The sequence below is a fragment of the Mauremys reevesii genome, linkage group 10 (genome assembly GCF_016161935.1).
Source record: "Mauremys reevesii isolate NIE-2019 linkage group 10, ASM1616193v1, whole genome shotgun sequence".
Lineage (NCBI taxonomy): Eukaryota > Metazoa > Chordata > Testudines > Geoemydidae > Mauremys > Mauremys reevesii.
This window is the reverse complement of record NC_052632.1, coordinates 56,187,917-56,215,794: the sequence shown is the minus strand read 5'-3', so window position 1 is coordinate 56,215,794 and position 27,878 is coordinate 56,187,917. Positions and strand designations below refer to the sequence as shown.

General features: G+C 47.2%; 1 protein-coding gene and 1 long non-coding RNA gene across 2 annotated transcripts in view; one reads left to right on the top strand and one right to left on the bottom strand.

Moving 5' to 3' along the window:
- Positions 1–19,990, top strand: part of LOC120373051 — a 28,642-nt gene extending 8,652 nt beyond the window's left edge. The window contains exon 3 of the long non-coding RNA XR_005585347.1: positions 19,931–19,990. This is a non-coding gene — a long non-coding RNA (uncharacterized LOC120373051). The remainder of the gene's footprint in view (positions 1–19,930) is intronic.
- The window catches only part of LOC120373048 (syntaxin-binding protein 4-like), an 83,769-nt gene that overhangs the window by 3,298 nt on the left and 52,593 nt on the right, over positions 1–27,878 (bottom strand). Inside the window, exons 12-20 of the mRNA XM_039490884.1 lie at positions 27,426–27,523; positions 22,060–22,156; positions 21,119–21,246; positions 20,225–20,317; positions 19,474–19,539; positions 15,110–15,298; positions 14,050–14,166; positions 4,906–4,955; positions 36–172 (exon numbers count right to left, since the gene is read on the bottom strand). Of these exons, the coding sequence (XP_039346818.1) occupies positions 36–172; positions 4,906–4,955; positions 14,050–14,166; positions 15,110–15,298; positions 19,474–19,539; positions 20,225–20,317; positions 21,119–21,246; positions 22,060–22,156; positions 27,426–27,523 (975 nt within the window). The remainder of the gene's footprint in view (positions 1–35; positions 173–4,905; positions 4,956–14,049; positions 14,167–15,109; positions 15,299–19,473; positions 19,540–20,224; positions 20,318–21,118; positions 21,247–22,059; positions 22,157–27,425; positions 27,524–27,878) is intronic.

Sequence of the window (27,878 nt, the reverse complement as noted above, 5' to 3'; positions counted from 1 at the left end):
TGCCTCATCACTAAGAAGGGTTATACAAAATTTACCATCCTTTGTGGTGTCAGCGAGGATGGGCTCCAACAATTCTTTAGCTTCTGATATCAACAGGTCCAGGAGATCTGGAGACGGAAGAGACACATCCGAGATTGCTTCTGTTTTATCCTCCTCTGTCCGACTGTTGACTCTTAAAAATAAGAGCAGATGTGTCAATCGTACCAGAATAAAATGAGCACCAAGGCAAAAGGTCTGACTAGCAACTCATGAGAGAACCCCCCACTAAATTACAACATACTGTGTATTTCATCTCATGCTGCCAGCAACATAGGAGTTTCTTTCTTTTAGATGTATTGGTGTTGTGGTGATGTAATTAGTTAATGCAAGGACACTGTTAAAGAGTTTCAAACAATATCACGACCTTGGAAACAAAAACAGCCATACTGAGTCAGATCAATGGTCCATCTAGCTCAGTATTCTGGCTTCCAACAGTGGCCAGTGCCAGACGCTTCACAGGGAATGAACTGAAAGGGGCAATTATCGAGAGTTCCACCGTCATCCAGTCCTAGCTTCTAGCAGTGAGAAGTTTGGGGACATCCAGAGCATGGGGTGGCATCCCTGACCATCTTGGCTAATAGTCATTGATGCCACCTATCCTCCATGAACTTATTCATTTCTTTTTTGAACCTCATTATACTTTTGTCCTTCACAACATCCCCTGGCAATGAGTTCCACAGGCTGACTGTGCACTGTGTGAAGAAGTACTTCCTTATGTTTGTTTTAAGCTTGCTGCCTATTAATTTCATTGGGTGACCCTTGTTCTTGTGTTATGTGAAGAGGTAAATAACACTTCCCTATTGACTTTCTCCATGCCATCCATGATTTTATAGGCTTGTATCATATCCCCCATCAATCGTCTCTAATTTAAGCTGAACAGTCCCAGTCTTTTAAAGTTCTCCTCATATGGAAGCTGTTCCATATCCCTAATCATTTTTGTTGCCTTCTCAGCACCTTATCCAATTCTAATATATCTTTTTTGAGATGGGACAACCAGAACTGCACACAGTATTCAAGGTGTTACTCCTGGGGGATTCTGCGTGACTGCGCGCCCACAGAACATGCCCCCCCTCCCTGCAGATTTCCTACGTTCCCCTGCAGAAAACGTCAGGGAAGCAAAGGGAAGCCACACAGGAGGGAGAGAGAGTGGGGGGTGGGGGAAGGGGGCGACCAGGGGCACACAGGGTTACATGTCGCTGCCCCCCCTCATTCTGCAAGAGCAGAGCTGCCCAGCTGCAGGAGGCTGTCTTGGCTCTGCTGACTCTGCAGCTGGACGCCGCCTCCTGGGTCCTAGTGCCAGTCATTCTCCCCTTCTGTGTGCGGGGAGCTTTCCTGTTTTCTACTCTGTGCAACAGTGAGTGCTCAGTCAGGGGGGTGGGAATGAGGGAAGAGGCAGTGGAATAGGGTGGGGGAGGAGAATGTGGGAGTGAGGGGATGGGGATGGAGAAGAAAAGGGGATAGGGGAACAGGGGCGGCTCTACCTTTTTGGCCGCCCCAAGCAGTCATGCGCGGGAGGCGCCCTGGAGCCGCGGGAGCAGCGGACCTCCCGTGGGCATGACTGCAGAGGGTCCGCTGGTCGCGCGGCTCGGCTGGACCTCCCGCAGCTGCGGACGGTTCGCAGGTCCGGTGGTTCCGCTTGAGCTGCCGCAGTCATGCCTGCGGGAGGTCCAGCCGAGCCGCGGGACCAGCGAACCGTCTGCAGTCATGCCTGCGGGAGGTCCACTGGAGCCGCGGGACGAGCGCCCCCTCTGCAGTCATGCCTGCGGCAGGTCCGGTCCTCCCGGGGCTCTGGTGGACCTCCCGCAGGCATGCCTGCGGCAGGTCCGCCGGCCCAATCTGCCGCCCCCCCGGGAAAGGGCCGCCCCACGCGCGTGCTTGCCGCGCTGGGGTCTGGAGCCGGCCCTGTAGGGGAATCACCGGGGGAAGCAGGATCCCGGCATGCTGCATCCCCTCGGCAGCAGTTGGGGTTCCCCTGTTAAGCAGGTCCATCAACCCTCAGCCTGATAAGTCCTACCTCCCTACACCTGGACCCCTCTGATGAGCACCCCACACCCAGAACCACACCCCACTGTTCCCCAACCAGCTGTACCTGGACCCCCACCCTATCAAGCCCCACACCCCCAGCACCCAGCCCCTCCACTGAGCCCCCCACACCCAGCCCCCCTGAGCCCCAACCACCTTCACCTGGATCCCCTGCCAAGTTCCACTGCCCCTGCACCTGGAACCCTCCAACAAGCCTCTATGCATCCAGATCTCCCACTGAGCTGCCTGCACCCAGATTGCCCCACACAGAAACCTCTCGCCACACCCCCCCCCCAGATCCTCCCACACTTGGATCCTGCTGCGCTGAGCCTGCTCACCCACACCAGGTGCACCTGGCGCAGAGGGGCAGGACCCCGGGGTGTTTCTCAGGCAGGCCCAGCTCTTGCACTGTGTCAGGGTCAGGTGCAGCCTCACTACCAAGTTGCTGTACCGGGGGATGTGGCGGCTTCAGGGTGATCTCCCACCTCAATGCAGCCAGTGGCCAGTGCTCCCCATTGCCATGCTGGAGCCACATTTATTTATTGACAAATAAAATTTGCAGAATTTTAAAATATTGTGTGCAGAATTTTAAATTTTTTGGCGCAGAATTCCCTCAGGAGTAAAGGTGTGGCTGTGCCATGGCTTTATAAAGTGGCATTACGATATTCTCTGTTTTATTATCTCTCCCTTTCCCTATGGTTCCTAACATTCTGTTTGCCTTTTTGGGTATGTCTACAGTACAGTTAGACACCTGCGGCTGGCCTGTGCCAGCTGAGTTAGGCTCACGAGGCTCAGGCTAAGGGGCTGCTTAACTGCGGTGTGGACATTGGGCTCAGGCTGCAGCCCAAGTTTGGGTCCCTCCCGCCTTTGCAGGATCCTAGAGCCTGGCGTCAGCCCAAGCCCAGACATCTACACCTCAATTAAACAGACCCTTAGACCAAGCCCTGGGAGCATGGGCCAGCTGTGGGTTTTTAACTGCAGTGTAGACAGACCTTTTGACTGCTGCTGCACACTGAGCAAATGTTTTCAGAGAACTAGCCACAGTGACTCCAAGATCTCTTTCCTGAGTGGTAACAGGTAATTTAGGGCCCATAATTTTGTATGTATAGTTGTCTTGGAATTATTTGAAATTGAAATCTACCATCCTCCTGTCACGCATACTGGTGTATTATTATAAGGTTGCTCATTAGCCCTGGAATGCTGATTTTTTTTTAAAACAATAACAAATCAGATTTCCGATTCATTTGTTTTGGACATCAGTGCAAAGAATGATATGGGTTTTTCCAACAGATATTAAAAAAATATATGTTCAATTTGTAGGGTAGGGCTACAAACCTTAACAATGTCCCTGTAACCTTTCCAGAGTTAGAGATACACCTCAGTTCATTTGCTAGACTCTCATCAGCAAAGATGAATAAGAGACAGCATAACTCCCAATTTCAGTAACAGATGATAAAAACGGAGATGGGCCCAAAACCAAACACAGGCTAATCTTAAGTTTTGCAGAGCTAGGATCTGCAAGTCAGACGTAATCTGCTCAAGACCTCTGAAAATTAGGCCACTTATTTAGGAACCTAAGCCTAGGCAACCACTCTTTGGCCTAAATAATTTAACCAAGGTCACTCAGAAAGAGTTTGGAACAGAACCCAGATCTCCTGAAGCCCAGTCCAGTATTTTAGCCACAAGACTATCCTATCCCATCTGTTTCAGTCACCAAGTGACTGTATTTAATCAATACCTTTGTTACCCAGATGAGAAGCAACAGCAGCAGCTGACACCCTGATACCTTTGTTACTAGATGAGGAGTAACAGCAGCAACTGACACCCTGTAAACCAGGGGCGGGCAAACTTTTTGGCCTGAGGGCCGCATCAGGTTTCAGAAATTGTATGGAGGGCCAGCTAGGGGAGGCTGTGCCTCCACAGACAGGCAGGTGTGGCCCGGCCCCTGCCCCCTATCCGATCTCCCCTACTTCTCGCCCCTGATGGCCCCCTGGGACTCCTGCCCCATCCAACCCCACCTGTTCCCTGACCACCCCCAACTGCCACCTTGCCGCCCAATCCAACCCCCCTTCTCCTTCCTGACTGCGCCCCCCCCGGACCACTGCCCCATCCAAGCACCCCTTCTCCCTGTTCCCTGACCACCCCCAGAACCCCCACCCCTGACTGCCCCCAGCCGCCCCATCCAACCCCTCATCTCATTCCTGACTGCCCCCCTGAACTCCTTCCTCATCCACCGCCCCCGTTCCCTGACCACCCCCCGCCGCCCAATCCACCCCCCCTCTCCTTCCTGACTGCCACCCCCCCCCCGGGACCTCTGCCCCATCCAACCACCCCTTCTCCCTGACCACTCCCAGATCCCCTTGCCCCCATTCAACCCCTCTGTTCCCTGCCCTCTGACCGCCCCGACCCCTAACCACACCCCCGGCCCCTGACCACCCCCCGAACTCCCCTGCCCACTATCCAATCCCCCTCCTCCGCTCCCTGCCCCTTTACCGTGCCGCCCAGAGCACCAGGACAGGCAGCCGCGCCGCCTGGCTGGAGCCAACCATGCACCGCGCAGCACAGAGCACCGGGTCAGGCCGGGCTCTGCAGCTGCGCTGCCCCAGGAGCTCGTCACCCCACCGCCCAGAGCATCGCGCTGGTGGAACAGTGAGCTGAGGCTGCGGGGGAGAGGGAACAGCAGGGGAGGGGCCGGGGGCAAACCTCCCCGGCCAGGAGCTATGGGGCTGGGGAGAATGGTCCCACGTAGTTTGCCCACCTCTCCTGTAAACACATCAGCCAGACAAAGGTCAAAACACGGTCGTTTTATGCACACATTCACAATTCTCAGAAGCCTTTCCCCACCTTGTCTCATCTGGTAGCTGGCTGGGCGTGCTCAGGACCCTGTGAACATTCTGTGGGGGGAAAAAGAAGATCTCAAACTTACAGGATTGACAAATTCCAGAGAACAAACCCCATGCGTTTTTTCTGGGGCTCAGATTTAGTATGACAGTAATGAGCTTCTGTTTATTCACTGCCCTTGAAGCTAATATCTCAAGGCCTTTTGCAACAGAAGCAAAACTCGTAACCTATGCAAATATACAGACATCATGTAAATTAATACAGACACTAAAATGTATCAGATGCAAGGTTAAAAACCCACTCTTAAAGAATAGTTTTTCAGGCTGCACTTCAGAATGCCCGCTATCCCCATTATTCACATTCTGTGCCTTGGTCCTGCTCTTGAATGAATGCCCACTCATGGATGGAGCCACTAATGTGCACAGAAAGAGAATTCCCAAACAGCAGTAAGTAATATATGCGAGGAAGGCATTCTGGTAATGGGCTGCTGGTAATGTCCCTCCAAGATCAGTGATGTTTGTGCAACCCACCCACTTGGAGTTCACCAACTCCTGGAACTCTGGACTGAGCCTCTATGGGGTACTAATTACTCTACAGACTGTAACAGTCATGGCGTCCAGGGCCCTCTGATTTCATTTCAAACATGCTTGGAGTCACGGGTGGGGATGGAATGGACTAAACTCCTGCTGAGGCCAATAGGGAGGCTTCTGTGTGGTGTGATCTGGACAAGCATTTTGCTGGGGAGCCTCAGCCCCTCAGCGTCAGGGGCCAGCCTGACTTAGTGAGAGACAAAGAAACTAGTTTAGTTTCAGTTTTGAGCTTTGGGAGCTGAGCAAGAAGCAGAACAGCTCAGGGAGCCTGATTCACAAGAGCCAGACAAGAACTCCGCAGGACTCCAGACCATGGAGCCAGGAGAGGGGCAAAGACATTGTAAGAGAATCCTTTGTTTTGTTTCAGCCAGCCAACATTCACAGCACTGCAGCACCTGTCTCTAGACTTATCCCTGGCATCTCAGATTCCTGGGAAGGTGCCAGGGAGGACACTGGACAATTTGTTGATGTGTTAGTACTTATTAGTTAACCCTAAGCCTATGCTTTCCAGATCCTATATTCCTGCTCCCAGTAAAGTCCCCCTTTGTTATGCAGTTATTGTTAGAAGCATCAATTCTTTGCTGGGCTTTGTGCTGATGTACTTTGTGTCTTGTGGACGAGGTTTTATGCTCCTTGCCAGCAGTGGTTAACATGATTCAGTTTTCCCAAGCAACAGCACCCATCGTGTCTCAGGCATCGCAAAGTCACCTTGGCTGAAGGCACCAGACATCACAAAAAAGAAGCCAGGGCCCAACCCATTCAAGAAGAGGGATAAGCCACTCCAAGCAGCAAGGAAGAGGCAGAGTCAAATCAGTACTTATATACTCCAATATCTAGCATCAATGTCTATATAAGCCACTATCTACTGCTGTAGCTCTATAGTTCTGTAGCCCTATAGAAGTCAAATTTCCTCCTTCTCCACCACAACTGATCTAGAATCTGCTCTTCCTTTCATTTTATTGTTTCCTCAAATGGAATGATTCCCATTAATTTCAATGGACTTTGGTCAGGCCTGTAGCAGGTATGCTGAGTCAAAGACAGCTCCCCCGGCACTGGCCAATGTGCCAAGTACATCACATTGCCATTTCAATGTACATTTAGAATGTCAGATTGCTACATGCCATGACAGTGGAGGAAGAGCAAATGAAACGGAGAAAGACATTTTAGGCATGAGTCTAGAGCAGACCTACAGAAAAGTGTTGGGGGAACAAAATTGATTTTCCAATTGAAATATGACGTGGTGAGAAAAATGACTAGTCAGTTATCAGAAGGTAAGGTTAAAATAATACCTAACACATAGACTAGATTGTAAGTCACGGGCCAATGGCAAAATTCCAGAACCAGGACACAGCCTGAGTAGCTGAGCTGCATCTTGTGGAAAACCACAGGAGCTGGAGAGGTAGGAATTCCCTCTTACTGCCGTGTGGAACAGCACAAAGATACAGCTACAGTCAGTGCTGCAGCGTCCTTCACAACTCCCTTGTTCCTCCTCCATGGGGGACAATGGTAGGTAGATCCACCAGCCCTGTTCTGCCCCACGATGGCATCCCAGCATTCCTCTGTGGGGTGGATGCAGACAGCCTGCAAGAAGGAAACTCCATGGTGCTCAGGGTGTGGACTTCCTGTGTGGGTTCCCCAGATCCTCTCCCCCTTTCCACAGCAGAACTGCATTGGTTCCACAGGGTCAGTGTTCACTACTGCAGGAAGGGAGGGATGATTTGGCCTCTAGTGTCTACTATACAAGGGCCTTCTGGATTGAGTCACACCTAGTTATTCTAGGACTTGGGTCTGCACAACGTAGCCTGTGTGTGTTTTTACAGCACCTAATATGATGGGCCCTGATTGAAGCCTTTGGGTGCTACTGTCAGATATAAGAGGAGGTTACTTTCCTGTAACTGGAGGTTCTTCGGGATGTGTGGTCCCTATCTGTATTCCACGGAGGGTTTGCACATGCGCACCATGCGCTCAGAGTCAGAGAATTTGAAAGTAGTGCCCGTTGGTCTGAGCATGCACCCTGGCTCACTTTGTGGTTTCACTGAGTCTCCAGTTCCTTCTCCACAGCGTACCAAACAGATCCGTAACAGGGGAGGGCAGGAAGTGGAATACAGTTAGGGACCACACATATTAAAGAACCTCCAGTTACAGGTAAGCAACCACCTGTTCTTGGAATGATGGTCCCTACTGAGTTCCACTGAGGATGATTAACAAGCAGTACCTAAGCCAGAGGAGGGTGTAAGGATGAAGATGGAATGGTCATGCAGAAGACTGCTGCGCCAAAGGAGGCATCTGCCACCGAGTCCTGTACTAAGGCATAGCACATGGCAAAGGTGTGCACAGAACCCCACATGGCTACTCTACAGAGCGGCCTGTACTGGAGGGAGGCCAGGATCGAAGCCTGGGCTCTTGTGGAATGAGCCCACACCACAGGGGAGGTAGACCAGACAGTTGGTAGCAAAGTGTAATGCAACCTAAAATTCACTTGGAGATTCTCTGGGTGGAGACTGCCTGCTTTCTGCTACTGGAACAAACAGTCTGGGGGGACTTCCTGATGGATCTTGTCCTCTGCAGGTAGAAGGCTAAGGCCTGTCAGATGTCTAGAGAGTGGAGTCATCATTCCTCTGTAGATGTGTGTGGCTTCAGAAAAAAAAAAAAGGTAAGGCTCTGTCTACACTAGCACTCTTGTCAATAAAAACTTTTATCGGTCAGGGGTGTGAAAAAACGCCCCTCGACAAACATAAGTTTCACTGGCAAAAGCGCCAGTGTGGACAGTGCTATGTTGGTGGGAGACGCTCTCCTGCCAACATAGCTACTGCCACTTGATTGGGGGTGGTTTAATTATGCCGGCAGGAGAGCAGACATGGAGCGGCTACATGGGAGACCTTACAGCAGCGCAGATGCAGTGGTACAGATGTGCCACTGTAAGGTCTGTAGTGTAGAGAAAGCCTAAGTAACTGGATTGATGTGGAAGTGGGAGATTACCTTTGACAAGAATTTGGGATGCAGGTGCAGGGAGACTCTATCTTCATGGAAAATTGGGGAAGTGGGTCTGCCATCATGACTCCAAGTTCACTGACCCTTCTTGCAGAAGTGATAGCATGAAGGAAGGCAACTTTCATGGAGAGGGGCATAGAGCAGGGATGGGCAAACTTTTTGGCCCAAGGGCCACGTCTGGGTATGGAAATTGTATGGCCGGCCATGAATGCTAACGAACTTGGGAGTTGAGGTGTGGGAGGGGGTGCAGGCTCTGGCGTGGGTCTGGGGATGAGTGGTTTGGGGTGCAGGACGGTGCTCCGGGCTGGGACTGAGGGGTTCGGAGGGGGATCAGGGCTGGGGCAGGGGGCTGGGCTGTGGGAAGAGGTCATGGGTGCAGGCTCCGGGTGGCACTTACCTCAAGTAGCTCCCGGAAGCAGTGACATGTCCCTCCTCTGGCAGAGGTGCGGCCAGGCAGCTCTGTGCACTGTCCTGTCCACAGGCACCACCCCTGCAGCTCCTAGAAGCACTGTCATCCCACCTCTGGCTCCTATGCGGAGGTGCGGCCAGGCAGCTCTGAGCAATGCCCCATCCACAGGTGCTGCTCCTGCAGCTCCCATTGGCCGTGGCGGGGGCAGCGTGCGGAGCCCAAAAGGAGCTCGAGGGCCGGATTAAAACATCTGACGGGCCAGATGCAGCCCACGGGCCGTAGTTTGCCCACTCTTGACATAGAGCATGATGCCAGTGCTTCAAAGGGTGCTTTCATTAGTACGGATAGAACTAGGTTCAGGTCCCACTGGGGAGCAATGGGTTGGACGGGTGGGAAGGTTCTGATGAAGCCCTTCCAACCTCACAGCTAGCAGGTATGTAAAGACAGAGTGCCCTTCCTTGCGGGCAGGGGGAATGTACTAAATCACCACTAGGTGGACTTTCAGAGTTGAGGGTGAGACACAGTGCCTTCAAAAGACAGGAGAAAGTCCAAGAGGAGGGGGATTCTGATTCTGGTGAAATTCCCTTTTGTTGGGCCCAGGAGGCAAAGTGTTTCCACTTGGTCCAGTAACAGTATCTAGTGGATTCTTTCCTGATGCTGGAAAGGATGTCTTGCATGGCTGAGGAACAAGTCCGTTCTAGAGCAGATGCCCATCCAAATACCACACTATGAGGTGGAGGACCTGTGAATTGGGGTGTCTGATCTCGCCGTTGTACTGTGTCAGCAGACTGGGGACGGTGGGGATGGGAATTGGTGGACGGGTTGACGTACGAAGGAGGCTGGGAAACCAGAATTGTCTGGGCCAGTAGAGGGCGATCAGAATGACAGTTGCACTGTCTCGCCTGATCTTGTGCAGTACTCAAGGTAAGTGTGGTAGAGGAGGGAAGACAAACTGTAGTTGATTTGGTCTGACCAGGAGAGTATGAAAGCATCACCCTGAGAATGGTGGCTGAGACATCCCCTGGAGCAGTACTTGTTGCATTTGCTGTTTATGTGGGAGGTGAAAAGGTCTCTGGTTGGCATCCCCCATCAGCTGAAGATGTCGTGAACTACTGAGCCACGGAGTTCCCACTTGTGGTCAATTGCAAAATGCCTGCTGAGCAAGTTCGCAATCACTTTCGGTGTCCCTGGGAGACAGGCTGCGGAAAAGAGGATCTGGTGGGTGATGCACCAGTTCCAGAGATGGACAGTTTCTGCACATAAAGGGGTTGATCTGATGCCCCCTTTTGTTGATGGAGAAAACAGTGATGGTGTTGTCTGACATGATAAGAACCTGACAGGAATGGATGAATGGAAGAAAGGCTTAACATGCTTTCCTTACAGCTCAGAGTTCCAGGATGTTGATGTGCATCCTGGATTCCCAAGGAGTCCACGTTCCCTGTGTCACGTGATCATCCACGTGTGCTCCCCAGCCTATGAGGGATATATCAGTGATGATCGTCTTGTCTGGGGAGCTCCCTGCGTAGGAACCCCTACGCAGATATGATGTGGGTCTGTCCACCACTGGAAAGGTGAGAGTACCCTGTGTGGAACTGTCAGCATGAGGTCCATGGCATGATGGTTGGGAGAGTAAACTGGAGGCAGCAAAGATGGAGTCAAGTGAAGGTGGTGACATGTGCGCGTGCACAAGCCATGTGGCCAAGGAGTGGAAGGCAAGTCCTGGCTGGCACATACGGATGATTGACAACGAGAGTTCTGAGTTCTCACAGTGTCTGGAACCTGTCCCTTGGTAGCTAGGTCTGTGCTGTGACTGAGCTGATGGTGGCCCCTATAAAGTCCAGGGATTATACGGGGCCAGAGGTCGATTTTGACATTGATACTGACCCAAGGGACAAAAGAAGGCCAAGCAACATTGAAATTGAAACTTGGGCTTTGTGCCTGGACTATGTGGCTAAGAGCCAGTCATTGAGATATGGAAATGCCAAGACCCAATAACATCTGACATAGGCTGCTATGACAGAGAAAACCTTAGTGAAGACTTTGGGAATGGTGGGGGTTATTCCAAAGGGGAGCAGCCTGTATTGGAAATGGTGGTTGCAAAATGTCAATCTCAGGAAGCGCCCACGCTGGATGGATATTGATGTTAAAATAAGCATCTTGCATATCGAGAATCATATAACACATGCCTCTTTCTACGGATGAGATGATCGCTGCCAGCATGACCATTTGAAACGGGCTTGCGAATGAAGCAGTTGAGATATTGGAGGTCCAGAATTGGTCTCCATCCGCCTTTCTTCTTGGGTATCAGGAAGTAAGTTGACTAGAACCCTGTCCCTTGATATTCTGGGAGAATGCATTCTACCGCTCCCCACTGTAGTAAGGAGTTCACCTCTTGGGTGAAGATGCTGTCGTGAGAGTGGTCCCCGAGGAAGGATTAAGAGGGGGGGTTTAGAGGAGGTAGCGTGATTAATTCGATCATACAGCTGTGGTGGATGATATTAAGCACCCATTTGTCCATTATTATTGCACTCTGAGCTTGGAAGAAGAGAGCAAGATGACCCTCGAAGAGGGTAGGGTGATCGTGAGGTGGTAGGCAAAGTGGTTGACAGCTCTTGAGATTGACTCAGAAATGTCTTTTAGCCAGGGGTGGAAGCTGTGAGGTAGAGGGGGAGATCTCTTGGGTTTCTGTCGTTTCCTTGGTGGCTCGTAAGATCTCTGATAGTAAAACTGGGGGGACCTGTAGCGATGTGTGGGTGGCAGGCGGTGGAACTTACGCTTTTGGGCAGGCGAGTAAATGCCCAGCAAGTGAAGGGTGGTTCTGGAGTCCTTGGGGGTATGTACGGAATCATCCATCTTTTGATTAAGAAGATGGGATTCATCGAAGGGGAGGTCTGCAACAGTGTTTTACACCTCCGGAGCGAAACCGGAAGAGTGGAACCAAGATTCCTTACGCACAACTTTGTTCATAGCCAATGCCTTGGAAGAAGTATCTGCTGCATCCACCACCAATTGGAGCTCTGTTCTGCCAGCCAGCTTCCCTTCCTCAATCTCCTGGAAACAGGTCCGGTCCAGTTGTGCGAATCCATCAGCAAATTCCTCCAGTTTGCTGTAATTCAGGATGTCATATTTGGCTAGTTACATCTGATAGTTCAAAATCCTGAATTGGAGACTGGCTGAGGAAAAGACTTTACTCCCCAAAAGGTCCAAACACTTGCCTTCCTTGTCAGGTGGTGTGGAGCATGGGTGTTGTTGTCTGGCTCATTCAGTCATTGCTTAGACCACCAGGAAGTTCGGAAAAAGATATAGATGAGAGCTAGAATTGGTTAAATGAAATCAGTTACATACAGTAATGGCAAAGTTCTTAGTTCAGGCTTGTAGCAGTGATGGAGTAAACTGCAGGTTCAAATCAAGTCTCTGGAGTACATCCCCCACTGGGATACGTCATTCAGTCCTTTGTTCAGAGCTTCAGTTTGTAGCAAAGTTCCTCCAGAGGTAAGAAGCAGGATTGAAGACAAGATGGAGATGAGGCATCAGCCTTTTATAGTTTTTTCCAAGTGTAAGAACACGTCTTTGTTCTTACTGTGGAAAATTACAGCAAAATGGAGTCTGGAGTCACATGGGCAAGTTCCTGCATACTTTGCTGAGTTACAAGGCGTATCTGCCTTCTCTCCATGGGTCAATTGTATAGCTGATGGTCCTTAATGGGCCATCAAGCAGGCTAGGCAGAGCTAACACCAACTTGTTTGGGGTGTCACCCAGAAGCACAGCACAAATTTGAAATACAGACAGTATACAGCCAATACTCATAACTTCAACTACAAAATGATACATACATATAGACAGCAATAATCATAACCAGCAACCCATAACATGGTCTTAGACACCTTATATGACCCCCTTTACATAAGATTTGGTGCCACTACAGGACCTTGGTTGCAACCATGTTCTATATGGTCCCAGCTTATATCAATAACGTCACACCTGCGTCTTTGGGAGCACTGATGTTGACAGTCCCTGTGGTCCAGTGCCCAGGACTGCTGGATCACCTGCTTGTGGGACTTCTTCTTGTGTCTATGTGGTTTAGAGCATGCTTCTTCTCCCTGGCTCGAACTCATGGAAGGACCATCCCCTTTCTTCGTTTTTGTGGAAGACTTATTCCAATGCTACAGATATGGCTTCTTTATCTCCCAACTGGGCCCCAGCATGGGCTCCATGGTGGTGGTACCGCTGGTGCCAGATTTGGGCTTAGTAGCAGGAAGCACACTCTCTGCGGTTTCAGGCCAATGTACAGGGGGGATCGGTCCCTTGGCCTAGATCCAAGAGAGGGCTCATGGCAACTTCCATGAGGTATTTCCAGAGGCAGGGAGCCCAGCCTTCTCGGGTATGACTGGGGAAGGACTGGCAGATACTACACCTTGATGCAGTGTGAGCTTCCCCCAAGCATTAGAGGCAGTGTTGGTGTTTGTCGCTAACCAAAAGGGAACGTGGGCAGGAGGCACAGAGTTTGAAGCCCAGTGTTCTGGGCATAGTCCGGTACCTGCTCATTGGTACAGAGGATAGGTAGGAGGGGATAGAGAAACAAACCCCTGATCGATCTACGTTGCTCACTAAAACTATGTTAAAACAGCTAAAAAGTTCTATAAAACTCTAAAAACTATTTACAATGTATATAAAGGTGCATAAGAGATGAAGGCACAGAACTTTTAGCAGTGGTGAGAAGGAACTGGAGATGTGGTCCCCACCCTTTATCACCTTGGATGAAACCACAAGGCGAGCCTGGGGACATGCCCAGACCAACAGACACTACCTTCACACTCGGGGCACATGGTGCACATGCTAAACCCTCAGTGGAATATAATAGGGACCATCAGAATTCTGGGCCTAGTCTCTGGGCTTCTTGTGGGTTGCATACGAGTAAAAAAGGGCAGATTTTAGTCCCTTGGGTATACTGAGCTCCCACACATGTAAGTTCTAGGTAAGTTTGTACTGAGTAGGTTCTCCTGACACTAACAGAGGGCATCTTTCCAGGATCCAATCGAAAAATAAAGGATCTAACATCTAGAACAGGAAGTGATGTTGACTGCCATGGTAACAGAAGGCAGAGTAAAACAGCTAAGTACAGCTCCCATAGACAGTGGCCACATTTCAATACTTCACCTGCACAAACAGGAGCAGCTTCCTGTTGCAGATTTCCAAGCGCTTCCGCATGACTTCAGATTTCCGCAACTGGCCATCTGCCAGGGACAGCCGTCTTTTCAGCTCCAGAATGTCTCCCTGAGGTGGAAAGAAGGAGGTGGGAAGAGAAGGGAGATAGCGTCGACCCACTTTAGGCACCAACTTAACAACAGGCTTGAAAACAGAAGCACACAGATGGCAGCTAGGTCCTCAGTGATGATAGAACTTCCCACAGAGTGACAGTGGGGCTACATTCATACCAGCACTGTTCTCAGGGCTGCTTGGAAAAAGACAGGGGCATGAACATACTATGGGCTCCCACAGCTGCGACAAATGGGCCCAATTACAGGATGCACCTTTAAATTCCATTGGACTAGGAGAGAGACTTTCTGCAGGGGCAGAGCAAGTAGAAATAATGTACTTAACTAAAATACAAGGACTTCCCTTCCTAAGTAGGAGTAGCTGGCAAAGACACATCTCATGTCTACCGGCCTGCACCTTAATCTGCCTTAGTGTGGTCTCAGTCTGAGACCTGGCTCCCATGTGGCTCTCTCCGTTATTCATGATAGTTATGATCAGCTGGGTAGCAGTCCCTAGATTGAACCACCTGGGGGCTGGGCACTCTTAATGGAAGGTCCCCATTCTGGAATCTGCTCCCCATGCTAGCCCACTAATCCTGTCACTGACCTTCAGGCCTGGTACAAAACACATCTCTTTCTGAGGTTTTTGCCTGAGTTTGGAGTTTAGGGATGGAGGGTGAAGTGAGATTCTCAGCTAGTGCACATGCAGTGTCAGTGGAGCAATGATTAGCAGAGGAGCTAGCCTGGGTGTTAATTGTTGTGGAGGATGCCTTTTCTTTTGATCTGGTCACTGGAGATCACATTAAATATCAACATGAGGCTTGGCACTCTGCCAGCCTCCATTTTACAAATTACAATCAATCAATCAATTACATTTTGCTTCAAAAGTAAGAGCCAGAGGCTTTTCCGACTGGTCCATTGAATCCCCAGCCATCCCCTCCTGGGCCATGGGGGTACATTACCTCTGCTTCGGAGACATGCTTTGTTTTCTTCCCTACTACCTGAGTTTTCAGCTCAGTAATTTCAGCCTCTAGCAGGTGGATCACTTCCTCATAGTCCTGCTCTGCACTGTGGGCTTGCTGCTGCACCACCTCCGCCACCTGCAGCTTGCTGTGCAGGGTCTGGTTCTCAGACAGGAAGTCCAGCGCCTTCTGGAATCGGCAGGGAGTTTGTTAACACAGCTTCCCCACCAGCCACTGATATATCAACCCATCAGCGTTCCTGGAGCTGCTCATAGTAAAGCTGCTGCTGTTCTTCCCATGGTACCATGCAGAAAACCTTCATCTATTATGAGTATTTTTCCTTTGCAACTTCCATGTCATTGTGGCAAAGGGCTGGAACCCACACACGTATGAACCTCCCAGGGTATGTCTATACTGCAATAAAGGAGTGACAGCATGGCTGCAGCTGGCCCAGGTCACCCAGATCCATCTCTGGGACTTGGACTGCAGGGCTAAAAATTGCAATGTAGATGTTGAGTCAATGAAGTCCAGGACCTCCATGGTAGCATTCTCTGAAATGCTTCCAGTTCCACATGCAGAGCCAGTTAGCCAGGCAAAACTGCAGGGTCCCAATGCGTGGATGAGACGATGATGTAGGGAGGAGGGGGGTTAGATTTATTAGGAACTGGGGAAACTTTTGGGAAGGGGGAGTCTATACAGGAAGGATGGGCTCCACCTAAACCAAAATGGAACCAGATTGCTGGCACTTAAAATTAAAAAGGTCATAGAGCAGTTTTTAAACTAAGGGCTGGGGGAAAGCCGATAGGTGCGGAGGAGCATGTGGTTCAGACAGAGGGAGGATCTATTAATGGAGATTCTCTATATCCTAGTAAGGAGGAGAGGATGGAAAATGATAAAATAAGGGTAGGATCTGATGAGAAGCTGTCAAATGAAAGAGTCCCATTCAATTACATCATGTAATGGGAAATAGCTAAAAAGTGACAAGTTTTTAAAGTTCTTATATACCAATGCTAGAAGTCTAAATAATAAGATGGGTGAACTAGAATGCCTCATATTGAATGAGGATATTGATATAATAGACATCACAGAAACTTGATGGAATGAGGACAATCAATGGGACACAGTAATACGAGGGTACAAAATATATGGGAAGGACAGAACAGGTCGTGCTGGTGGGGGAGTGGCACTATATGTGAAAGAAAGCGTAGAATCAAATGAAGTAAAAATCTTAAATGAACCAAACGGTACCACAGAATCTCTATGAATAGTAATTCCATGCTCTAATAATAAGAATACAGCAGTAGGGATATAATACCGACCACCTGACCAGGATAGTGATAGTGACTGTGAAATGCTCAGGGAGATTAGAGAGGCTATAAAAATAAAAACTTCAATAATAATGGGGGATTTCAACTATCCCCCTATTGACTGGGTACATGTCACCTCAGGATGGGATGCAAGTTAAAGTTTCTTGACACCTTAAACGACTGCTTCTTGGGGCAGCTAGTCCTGGAATCCACAAGAGGAGAGGGAATTCTTGATTTAGTCCTAAGTGGAGCACAGGAACAAGTTCAAGAGGTGAATATAGCTGGACCAGTTGGTAATAGTGACCATAATATAACTAAATTTAACATCCCTGTGGCGGGGAAAACACCACAGTGGCCCAACACTGTAGCATTTAATTTCAGAAAGGTGAACTACACAAAAATGAGGAAGTTAGTGACACATTAATTAAAGGTACAGCGCCAAAAGTGAAATCCCTGCAAGATGCATGGAAACTTTTTAAAGACACCAAAATAGAGGTTCAACTTAAATGTATACCCCAAATTAAAAAAACATAGTAAGAGAACAAAAAAAAGTGCCACTGTGGGTAAACAATAAAGGAAAAGAAGCAGTGAGAGGCAAAAAAGCATCCTTGAAAAAGTGGAAATTAAATCCTATTGAGGAAAATGGAAAGGAGCATAAACTCTGGCAAATGAAGTGTACAAATATAATTAGAAAGACCAAAAAAGAATTTGAAGAACAACTAGCTAAAGACTCAAAAAGTAATAGCAAAATTTTGTTTTAAGTACATCAGAAGCAGGAAGCCTGCAAAAAATCTAGGGGGCCACTGGATGGTCGAGATGCTAAAGGAGCACTCAAGGATGATAAGGCCATTGTGGAGAAACTAAATGAATTCTTTGCATCGGTCTTCCCAAACCTGAGCCATTCTTTTTAGGTAACAAATCTGAGGAATTGACCCAGACTGAGGTGTCATTAGAGGAGGTTTTGGAACAAACTGATAAACTAAGCAGTAATAAGTCACCAGGACCAGAGGGATTCACTCCAGAGTTCTGAAGAAACTCAAATGTGAAATTGCAGAACTACTAACTATGGTTTGTAACCTATCATTTAAATCAGCTTCTGTACCAAATGTCTGGAGGATAGCTAATGTGACACCAATTTTTAAAAGCGGCTCCAGAGGTGATCTCAGCAATTACAGGCCGTTAAGCCTGATTTAAGTACCGGACAAACTGGTTGAAACTATAGTAAAGAAAAAAATTGTCAGACACATAGATGACATCATTTGTAGGGGAAAAGTCAACATGGTTTCTGTAAAGGGAAATCATGCCTCACCAATCTACTAGAATTCTTTGAGGGGGTCAACAAGCATGTGGACAAGGGGGATCCAGTGGATATAGTGTACTTAGATTTTCAAAATCCTATTACAAAGTCCCTCACCAAAGGCTCTTAAGCAAAGTAAGCTGTCATGGGATAAGAGGGAAGGTCCTCTCATGGACTGGTAACTGGTTACAAGATAGGAAACAAAGGGTAGGGTTAAATGGTCAGTTTTCAGAATGGAGAGAGGTAAATAGTGATGACCCCCAGAGGTATGTATTGGGACTAGTCATATCCAACATATTCATAAATTATCTGGAAAAAGGGATAAACAGTGAGGTAGCAAAATTTGCAGATGATACAAAACTACTCAAGACAGTTAAGTCCCAAGGAGACTGTGAAGAGCTACAAAAGGATCTCTCAAAACTGGGTAACTGGGCAACAAAATGGCAAGTGAAATTCTATGTTGATAAATGCAAAGTAATGCACATTGGAAAACATAATCTCAACTATACATATAAAATTATGGGATCTAAATTAGCTGTTACCACTCAAGAAAGAGATCTTGGAGTCATTGTAGATAGTTCTCTGAAAACATCCACTCAATGTACAGCAGCAGCCAAAAAAAGCGAACAGAATGCTGAGAATCATCAAGAAAGGGATGGATAGATAAGACAGAAAATATCATATTGTCTCTACATAAATCCATGGTACGCCCACACCTTGAGTACTGCATGCAGATGTGGTCACCCCATCTCAAAAAAAGATATATTGGAATTGGAAAAGGTTCAGAAAAGGACAACAAAAATGATTAGGGATATGGAACAGCTGCCATATGAGGACAGATTAATAAAACTGGGACTTTTCAGCTTGGAAAAAGAGACAGCTAAGGGGGGATATAACACAGGTCTATAAAATCATGACTAGTGTGGAGAAAGTAAATAAGGAAGTGTTATTTACTCCTTCACATAACACAAGAACTAGGGGTCACCAAATGAAATTAATAGGCAGCAGGTTTAAAACAAACAAAAGGAAGTATTTTTTTCATACAATGCACAGTCAACTTGTGGAACTCATTGCCAGAGGATGTTGTGAAGGCCAAGGCTATAACAGGGTTCAAAAAAGAATTAGATAAGTTCATGGAGGATAGGTCCATCAGTGGCTATTAGCCAGGATGGGCAGGAATGGTGTTCCTAGCCTCTGTTTGCCAGAAGCTGGGAATGGGCAACAGGGGTGGATCACTTGATTACCTGTTCTGTTCATTCCCTCTGGGGCACCTGGCATTGACCACTGTCGAAAGACAGGATACTGCGCTAGATGTACCTTTGGTCTGACCCCGTGTGGCCGTTCTTATGTACGTTCAGATTCGGGCAGGAGCCTGGCTCTGAAACCCCGCAAGGGGGATGGGTCTCAGAGCCCAGGCTCCAGCCCAAATGTCTACACTATGAATTTTCAGGCCTTTAGCCCGAGCCTCAAGAGCCTGTCAATTGACCCAGGCTCTGAGACTCGGTGTCGTGGGTTCTTTATTGCAGCGTAGACGTATCCCAGAGAACATTAAAACAGAGCCTGCCTTTTGCACTTCAGCTAAGGTAATGGAAACAACAGGTGCAGGACACTTGAGAGGTGTGATTTTGCCCCTACCCCCACCCCCGGCCATCCTGCCTGTAGAAGGGCACATCTGGGCCTGATTTCTGTGGGTGCGATTGCGTCCATGGAGCCCGGCTAGTGCCGCCACTGGACAATTCACAAGTAACCTCTAAACTAACCTGGTTCAGTCTCTGAAGTTCATATTCCATTGACTTCTTGCTGCTTTCCACCTCCTTCAGAAGAGACTAGGAGGAAGATTTTCACTTGGTCAGGCATCGTGTTTGATAGCACATTCACTCAGATGAAAAGGCAACAATGGACCACTGATCACCTAGGCTATCTCCTGAATAACGCAGGAAACAGGTCTTGAATTAATTCACTAGATGCAACTACGGACTTGCAGCTCTCCTCTACAACAGCCATATTTTTAGATGCACTCTTACTCTGCAATTGCCTTTCACTGGGTACAGCTTGTATGTATCTGAAAAATGCACCTTGTCACCATCACGCTTTTAACAGCTGAGCTGCCAATATTAGGTTAGATCAGGAGGGTGGGGGGTGTATTTAGGTTTAATATGAGATGTAAATTATTTGTGTTATGTTTTGGATATTTTAAAAATGTTTATTTTCTTTTAGGGTTTTCCATTTAAAAAAGAGTGACCGTACCCTTTCAGCACATTAAACATTTTTTTAAGGAAAAAAAAAACAAAGAAAGAACAAAAATGAAGTCTCGATGAGAGGAAGCACACAGTACACGTGTCTCCTCTGTAACAACGTGCATTGAACTAAACGCAAAATGGTGGCTGCCTCCAACAAATGCCTAGAAACGTAAAGGCGTGATACACACAGAAGACCTGCCTAATTGTCACACTGTTACATCCACTATATTTGAATAGTTATGGAAAAACGTGCTCGAAAGATAAGCCTGACCTTCAGCCTTTGGACTTCCTGCCGCAGATCTGTCATTTCCAGTTGAAGCTGTTCCAGTTCCTCACCATCGGTACAGCTGACGGAATCAAAAGACTGGAACACATTGGTGCACACGGTGAGTGAGTTCGGCTTATCTTTCACCATGAGCATGGGGTTACAACGCATGAATACTTTTGACATACCCCAACCAATCATTATTCAAAATAATTTTCAAAGACAGTTTGTGTTTTTACAAAACGACACAAGTGTCAGAATAAATAATCTAATTGTGGTTTTGTATTCCATAGGAATTCAGGCTGCACACCATGAGACAGCTGGAACAATGGTTAATTCTCACTGCGTTACTGAAGTGACAATAGCTGGAATGGATTCATCATGGCTCATATTCCTTCTGTATCACAATCAAAGTGACATAAGATGGCCCCTTTAGGCAATGAAATGAATGGCTTTACTATGATAATTTTTTCTTTTGTATGGCTAGAAAATTGACATCAGCAGTTTTCTTCAAACCATTACATAGGGGTTTTTTTTATTCATTAAGCATAGGAAATCAGGTCTTTTATGGGATTTCCTTTAAGCTTTATGATTAAGGGATGAAATTCTACCCTCTCTTTTCTATAACTAAAGTATAAGTGAAAGCTAGCCCATTAGTCTTTGCCTTCTCTGCCCTTTGGAGAAAGATAGCACTGTCGCGTTTTCTTCTACAGTTTACAGCAACCATCCAGACCAAGAATCCAGGACACAGCTACTTGGTCCCAAATCATCTTATGGTATATATCTTTCTCTTACATCAGCTCACAGAAAGACCCAGAAGGTCTTTGATCTGAGAGGAGCTTTGGAACCAAGGCAGGGTGCAGTAGGCTAGGAAGAGAAGCAAGAAACAGTAAGGCTGACCAGAGAGTGAAAAGCAGACGTATCCAATAAACTGGCCACTTCGTGCTGAGTGAAGAGCACAGAACTGGCATCAAGGCCAGTCTCGTCCAGCTCATCTTGCAGCAGATCCCTGAGTGCTTGAAGAAAATCTATGAGGGAAAAAGAGAGTGGGTAGTCACAGTATGAGGAGAGAGCGCCTGGAACTGAGTTTACACAGCCAACTTTCACAGAAGCCACAGATTATCCAGAAGAAGGTAACACATTTCATGTCCATCACTAAAAACATAGCAAACCCAACCACCGCCAGCAGAGAGAAGGTTCTCTATCCCATCCCAAATCTCTGTATGTTGAATACAGGGTCCGTATGCAGTATGCTTTTGCTAGCCATGGTTGAGAGACCTCTATCCAATTTTCTAGAAAGCATTGCTTAGGATTTAAAAAAAAACCCACAACAACCACCTAGCATTTTCATCAGAGAAACTACTTGGAAGCAATGCTGCACTTCAGTGCAGAGACAAAGGAGTTACATGACCAAACGTTAGAGGGCAACAATTTCCTGCCAGCCCACATAAAGCAGGTTTGTCATTCTGTTTTGCAGCTTCCTTTTGCCATTGCTTGTGAGCAGGCTGAAGGTTTGAGGAGAAGGGGCCTGTGCACTCCCTCTCTGTTACTCCCATTTTACATGTGGACCAGTCAGAGGCCTTTTCCTTGTGTGACCAGTTTCTGAATAAATTGCATCTGAACTAAAACCTGTCTGGGCACCAAACCATAGGGTTAGAAGGGACCGCAAGGGTCATCTAGTCTAACTCCCTGCCAAGAAACAGGATTTGTCGTTTCTGTTTCTTTATTCTAGCTGTCACCTCGTAGGTGGCATGTCTCATGTCCTAGAGCAGTCAATGGCGCTATACCAGGGATGAAATGCGCCTTCTGTCTCATATTGCACATAGCAGCACCCTGCTCACCTCCATAGGCCACTGTTCCCTGCGAATCTGTGATCAGACTCTGCCGTAATTGCTTCTTCTTCTCCTCGGTCACATCCAGACCCAGATATTGCAGCACCTTTAAACAGAAGCAACAAGTCCACAGAATAACCCCCACAGGAATGCAAGTTTTCTGGAAGGAGTTGGGGGGAAGGCAGTCTGAGCTGGATTTATCATCAAGTTCATCATCATTCACACCGTAAACATGACTTTTCATGGAGCAGGTCTGGCCTAGGTCTCCATGTCACCTCCTCACCTAAATCTGGAACCATGTTGCATCTCTTCTGATCTCTTCCCATGTGCACTTCATAAAGAGTATGGGACAGATCCTCAACTGATGTAAACTGTCATCGCTCCGGTGAAACCAATGGACAATTTCCACTGGCTGAGGCTGTGCTGCTAAGAGTTCAGCTTCCTTTCAGGTTCCCATTTATGCTCCCTCTCTCACTCCCCAGAATGAGTCTTCGGCATGGTTTGAGTGTGCAAACAATACAAGCCTCACTGCTTTTTTCTGCAGAAGGCATTGTCATAATACTTTACGCTTCCATAGCGCCTTCCAGTCAAAGAGCTACGTTATTATTATTTATTGTTTCTTTAGCTTGTGTAGAAGACACAAACATTAATTAATCAAACCTCACCACAGCAACACAGACAAACAAATCCATAAAAGCAGCAAAGAATCCTGTGGCGCCTTATAGACTAACAGACGTTTTGCAGCATGAGCTTTCGCAGGTGAATACCCACTTCGTCGGATGCAAGACAAATCCATGTTATTTTTATTTTATACATGACAGGACTGAGGGACACGGAGACTAGGTGACTAACGCATGGTCCCATTCTGCAGCAAGTCAGTGACAGAGCCTAGATCAGAAGCCATGTATTGTCCCCTTCTCTAACCGCTAGACACATGGGAAATTCTGGATTTTCTCCAGCTTGGCCCACAACCTTGGAGAACCCCTCTTGGGGGAAATAAAATGACATTCAGAAACACAGCTTTTAAAGTGCAAGGCAAAGTGTCCTATGCTCTTTATACATGAAGCAACTTTGTGTTAAAGCCAGAATAGGTAGAGACCAATGAGAAAATACAACCCTGAATTCTAACTGAGGAGCATCATGCATTTCTAGCAGGAAACATCGTGCCCCGTGCTACAGTCCTGATTTTCCTGGGATTCCCAAACTGAAAAGGCAACTGCTTCGTCCACCATGAGGTGGCAGCAAACTCTAGCATCTATGCCTGGAAAAGGTGCGTCCTGCCCAGCAAGCTGTATCAGCTCCAACAGGAACAATAAAAACAGATACTCATGACAGCCGCTGTACCTATACAAAAACCTGGGTGGGGAGATAACCTTGGGGTGGGTGGTATATTTCTAGACTGTATCCATCACATTACAAGAAAATTACAGTACGGGTGGGTGAGGTGTTCATATTTGATATAAAATGGTTGAGAAATAAGAAACCCCAGGGACACTCTCAAGTTAATTAGGCCATTTAGTCACCAGTAAGTTCCAGTTCCCATCCTTTGAAGAGGATTGGAATGTTTTATCAAAACACTTTAACTAGGAAAACCCCACAACATCCTTTAGATCCTCAGCACTTCAAGCACAACTTGACACATTGTTATATTGGGCCTGGTTCTTGCTTAAGGCAGGTCTACACTGGGAACTTACACTGGCATAGCTACATCTACATTCATACTCCTGAGAGACGTAGGTGTGCCTATCCAAGCCCCGGTGCAGACAGCGCTACAATGATGGAAGAATTCTTCTGTAAATTTAGCTACTGCTTTTTGGGAAGGGGGATTACCTACCCCAACAGGCAAACCCCTCCCATCAGCTTAGGAAGTGTCTACACTGTAGGGCTACAGAAGCGCAGCTGCAGCTGTAGCAGTTTCAGTGTAGACGTCCTCTTACACTAAGGCCCACTTACATGGCTCTAGCAGTATGAAGGGGCCATGAAATGGGTGTAGGTTAGTGTAATGAGAATTTAAACCATCGTGGCAAAAAATGCTCGACTTCCATGAGAGCGGGACTGGACCCATAGATAGTGGAAAGGGGTCCTTCTAAATCAAAAGCTCTCTATAGATGTATAACACTAGTGCCAACAATAACCTTACTATAGGAGGACACGGGAGATTTTAGGGGCTCTCTGGACAGAAAGCCAAGCCGGGAGAATTCAAATGCCTGCAGGTTCTAAATCCATGTGATGCTGCCACGCTGTGTCTTCCCTGTTTCAGGTCTGGCATCCTCTACATCTCAGAATTTTGGAGGAATGGTGCACATATTTCTTGACCGCAAACTGAACTCAGATATGGTGCAACAGTGTCATTTTTCCCCCGAGTCCTGTTCAGATAGAGGGATAATAGGCTTCTACCAAACTATCTCATTAATCAGATTAGGACTTGAACCTAATTGTACTGGATGAGCTCTGTGATCCTAATAATGTAATCAATGTTTTGAGTACTGTGTCTGTATCTCACATTACCTGGCAGAGTGGGGTAATCTATTAATAGCCCTATACACCTAGGTCAGGCTCTGGATTAGAATAAAGGGGAATCAGATGGAGCAGACTGAATCCAGCACTAGACGATGTAGGTGCAGATTAGGTCACATGACCCAGTGCTATGGATTTATTCTGTGCAAACAGGCAGGCACCAGATTCTGTCAAACTAGGTTTGTGGTATTTTAATCTCTCCTGAAAGCAAGTGACATACTAACCCCAATGTCTTTCACTGACATCACGAACCTGAATGTAATGTTTGTGCAACAGAATTGGGAAAGATTCAAGCTGAGAAACCTAGATATATTCATAGGTCCACATGTGTGTCCATGGGATCTCAGTGTACAGACACCAAGGTACAGTCTGTGCATTGATTGAGAATATACCACCACATTTAAAATAAATAGCATACTGCCAAAGATTAACAGCCTAAAAAAACAAAAACATTTTTTCCACCAAATACCTCTAGATGGCTTGAGCAAAGACAGAAAATTACAAAACAAAGTAAATAAGGCAATGCCCAGGTTTGGACAAAGCCCTATTGCAATCATTCTCCAACTTTTCCTTCATTCTTCAAAATCGAGATCCTCTCACTTGGCACTCCCAGTCCTGATCCTTCACCTGCCCTGCAGCTGCCAAGAGTGCTTGTGTACTGACCAGCACCAGGGTTATCGTCATGGATTCACCATGTGCCCTCCAGAGCTAAAAACATGAGCCTCCTCAGCTTGAGCTACAGGAGTAAGTCCCTAATGGAAACTGTAGTATGGTAGCCTGTATGGACCAGGCTGAGATGGACACTCATGACCAAACAGCAGGGTGCTCTTGATTCCATGAACAAGCCATATCAGGACAACGTGAAGATGAAAGTAAGCTCATGTTAATGTGACTGGTGTAACAGCTGGGTTATGCTCCTCCCATATGCACCTATGTGTTCCGTTTCCCTGGGTTCCCGACTCCATATTTACCAGTGCAGTATCTCCCCATATTCCCTGCAGCCCCCTGCGAACTACAGCAGAGGCTCTGGAAGTCTGTAAGAGCACAGACTTCTTTCGCTGAGTCAGTCCGCTGCTCACCCAGCACCCAGATGTGCTCACACTACCTGGCACAGCACCCACTCGTGAGAATCTGTTAAATCTGCTCCGTGCACCACAACCTCCACTTCTAAACTCAGCACTCCCATAGGAGCCAAAGCACCCCACCCCATCTTCAAGAGGTACCCACTCACATCTGGTGATCCAGCAAACAGGGGAGACACCCCCGCAGTAGGGCCCACCAAGGCAAAGGTCAGGAGGCTGTGGAGTTGCAAATAATGATCTTGCTCCTTGCTATACAAACATACAGCAAGAGAACTTACTAGCTTCTTGCACGCAATAAAATGATGAGCACCATTTTTAGGCAGTTATGCCTCATGGTCTCTTTAAAGTGTTTTACACTATTACCAAGGCCAGTTACTAGTGGGTTGGGGCTGGACACCACAGAATAATTTGTTGCCTGTTGGTATGTATGGGATGCCACATTCAGCCATAAAATAGAATACTCTATATTCACAAGTGCAATGAAGTCTGTATCAAACCATTACCACTGGGATTTGGAGCTCAGCCATTATTATTATTTGTATGCAGTATCACCTAGGATCCCTACTGCTGGACCACGGCCCCACTCTGCCAGGTGCTGTACAAACAAAGGACAAAAATGGAGTACAGTTTTATCCAGTCATTTATCTGGAAGGTAATTTCAACCCAGCAATATTATGGTAAAGACAATGGCCCCAGCTGAGATGTGGCATACCAGGATGACACTCCCACTAAGACAATACAAGACAATTGTCCTCCTCATTAGAGCCAGAAGAAAAAGGGAAAAAACAGGTTTGCAATAAATAAATAAATAAATAAACAAACAAACAAACAAACAAACTAATCAGAATATTTTTTTTCCATTTTGGGTTCAAACTTGACCAATTTTTCATTTGTAATGGTTTTTTGCAGGGTTTTTTTGGTGCTGGTTTCCATTTTTTTTAAATGACAGGAAAACAAAACAGGATTTCAGCTGTTTATGAAAGCAAGCAAGCAAGAGAAAACCAACTATGGTAATTTTTTTTTCATTTCTGATTTTGTTGAAAAACTGAAATCTCTCTAAAAACACCCAAAAAGGGCTATTTTTGAATAATAAACTTTTTCTTTGAAAAATGTCAACCATCTCTAGCCTTCAGACCAGGACTGCGTCTGCCCCTGCATCCTGGTTTGCTGTCTATGAGATCTGAAGACACAGAAAGTGTTCTTCCTTTTGCTGTTCTAGTTTGTGTTTATGTTTTCCTCTGTCTTCAGCATTTTTTGGCCCATTATCTCCAAAGGCACCTCACCTATTCCTGCAGAGAAGCAGCTGTCTCCAAGCAGGACACTGATGCTGTTCTATGGAATGCTGAATTGGACAGGGACCCACAAAATGATCTCTGAGGCAGAGACCCATGAGTAAAGACCTGTTTCAATGGCTAATCTTGTCTGACCTGGGACTGCCAGGGTATCTTAACATTAGACTTTCATAGCATGGACCACAATTTAATATCCAACCTCACTTCCCCTCCCATCTACCACCACCTAGCCCCACCTCCTCTCTCATTTGCCATCACCTGGTCCTTCTTCCCTTAACCATCCTCATACAAATTACAGCAATTTCCTTCATGGAAAAGCAATACGAGGGAAGTGCTTATGTAGTTTTAGCTTCTTTTAATGCGATTCAGCAGCTGAAAAGACGGAGGAGGAGACAGCACCATGTAATCAGATGCAGTCTGGGAGCCCCAATCATTTTATTGAACACAAAATCTCAATTTCAAGGCAGGAAGCCTTTCAACTTACCAGTTCGAGTTTCCCATCCTTGAGTCGAATATGGGGATCCAGTGCTACTTTCGGTTTGCTGCCTGGAGCCGCTCTCTGACTAGAAGGTGAAGCAGGCGCTAAATAACATTAAGCAACCATTAGTGGAAGAGCATGGGGCATGGGGGGGGGGGGGGGAAAGAGATGTTGACAAGGAGTGTCCCAAACTAAGCTCAGGGCTTTGGCATTGCATGAAATACGTTGCAAGTACAGATGGGCTAAAATCAGAGGCCAGGGTTTTCAGAGGATGGGTGCTCAGCACTCTCTGAAAACCAGGACACTTTAAAGTCTCCACCTGGGCATCACAAATGAAGGCAACTAAAATTACAAGTTGCTTCTGAAAATCTTGGCCAGAAGTTTATATATGAGGCCTGGGATTCTGAACTTTGGTGATTTGAATAAAATTCAACCTGGATTCCGACCACTCCAATTTAT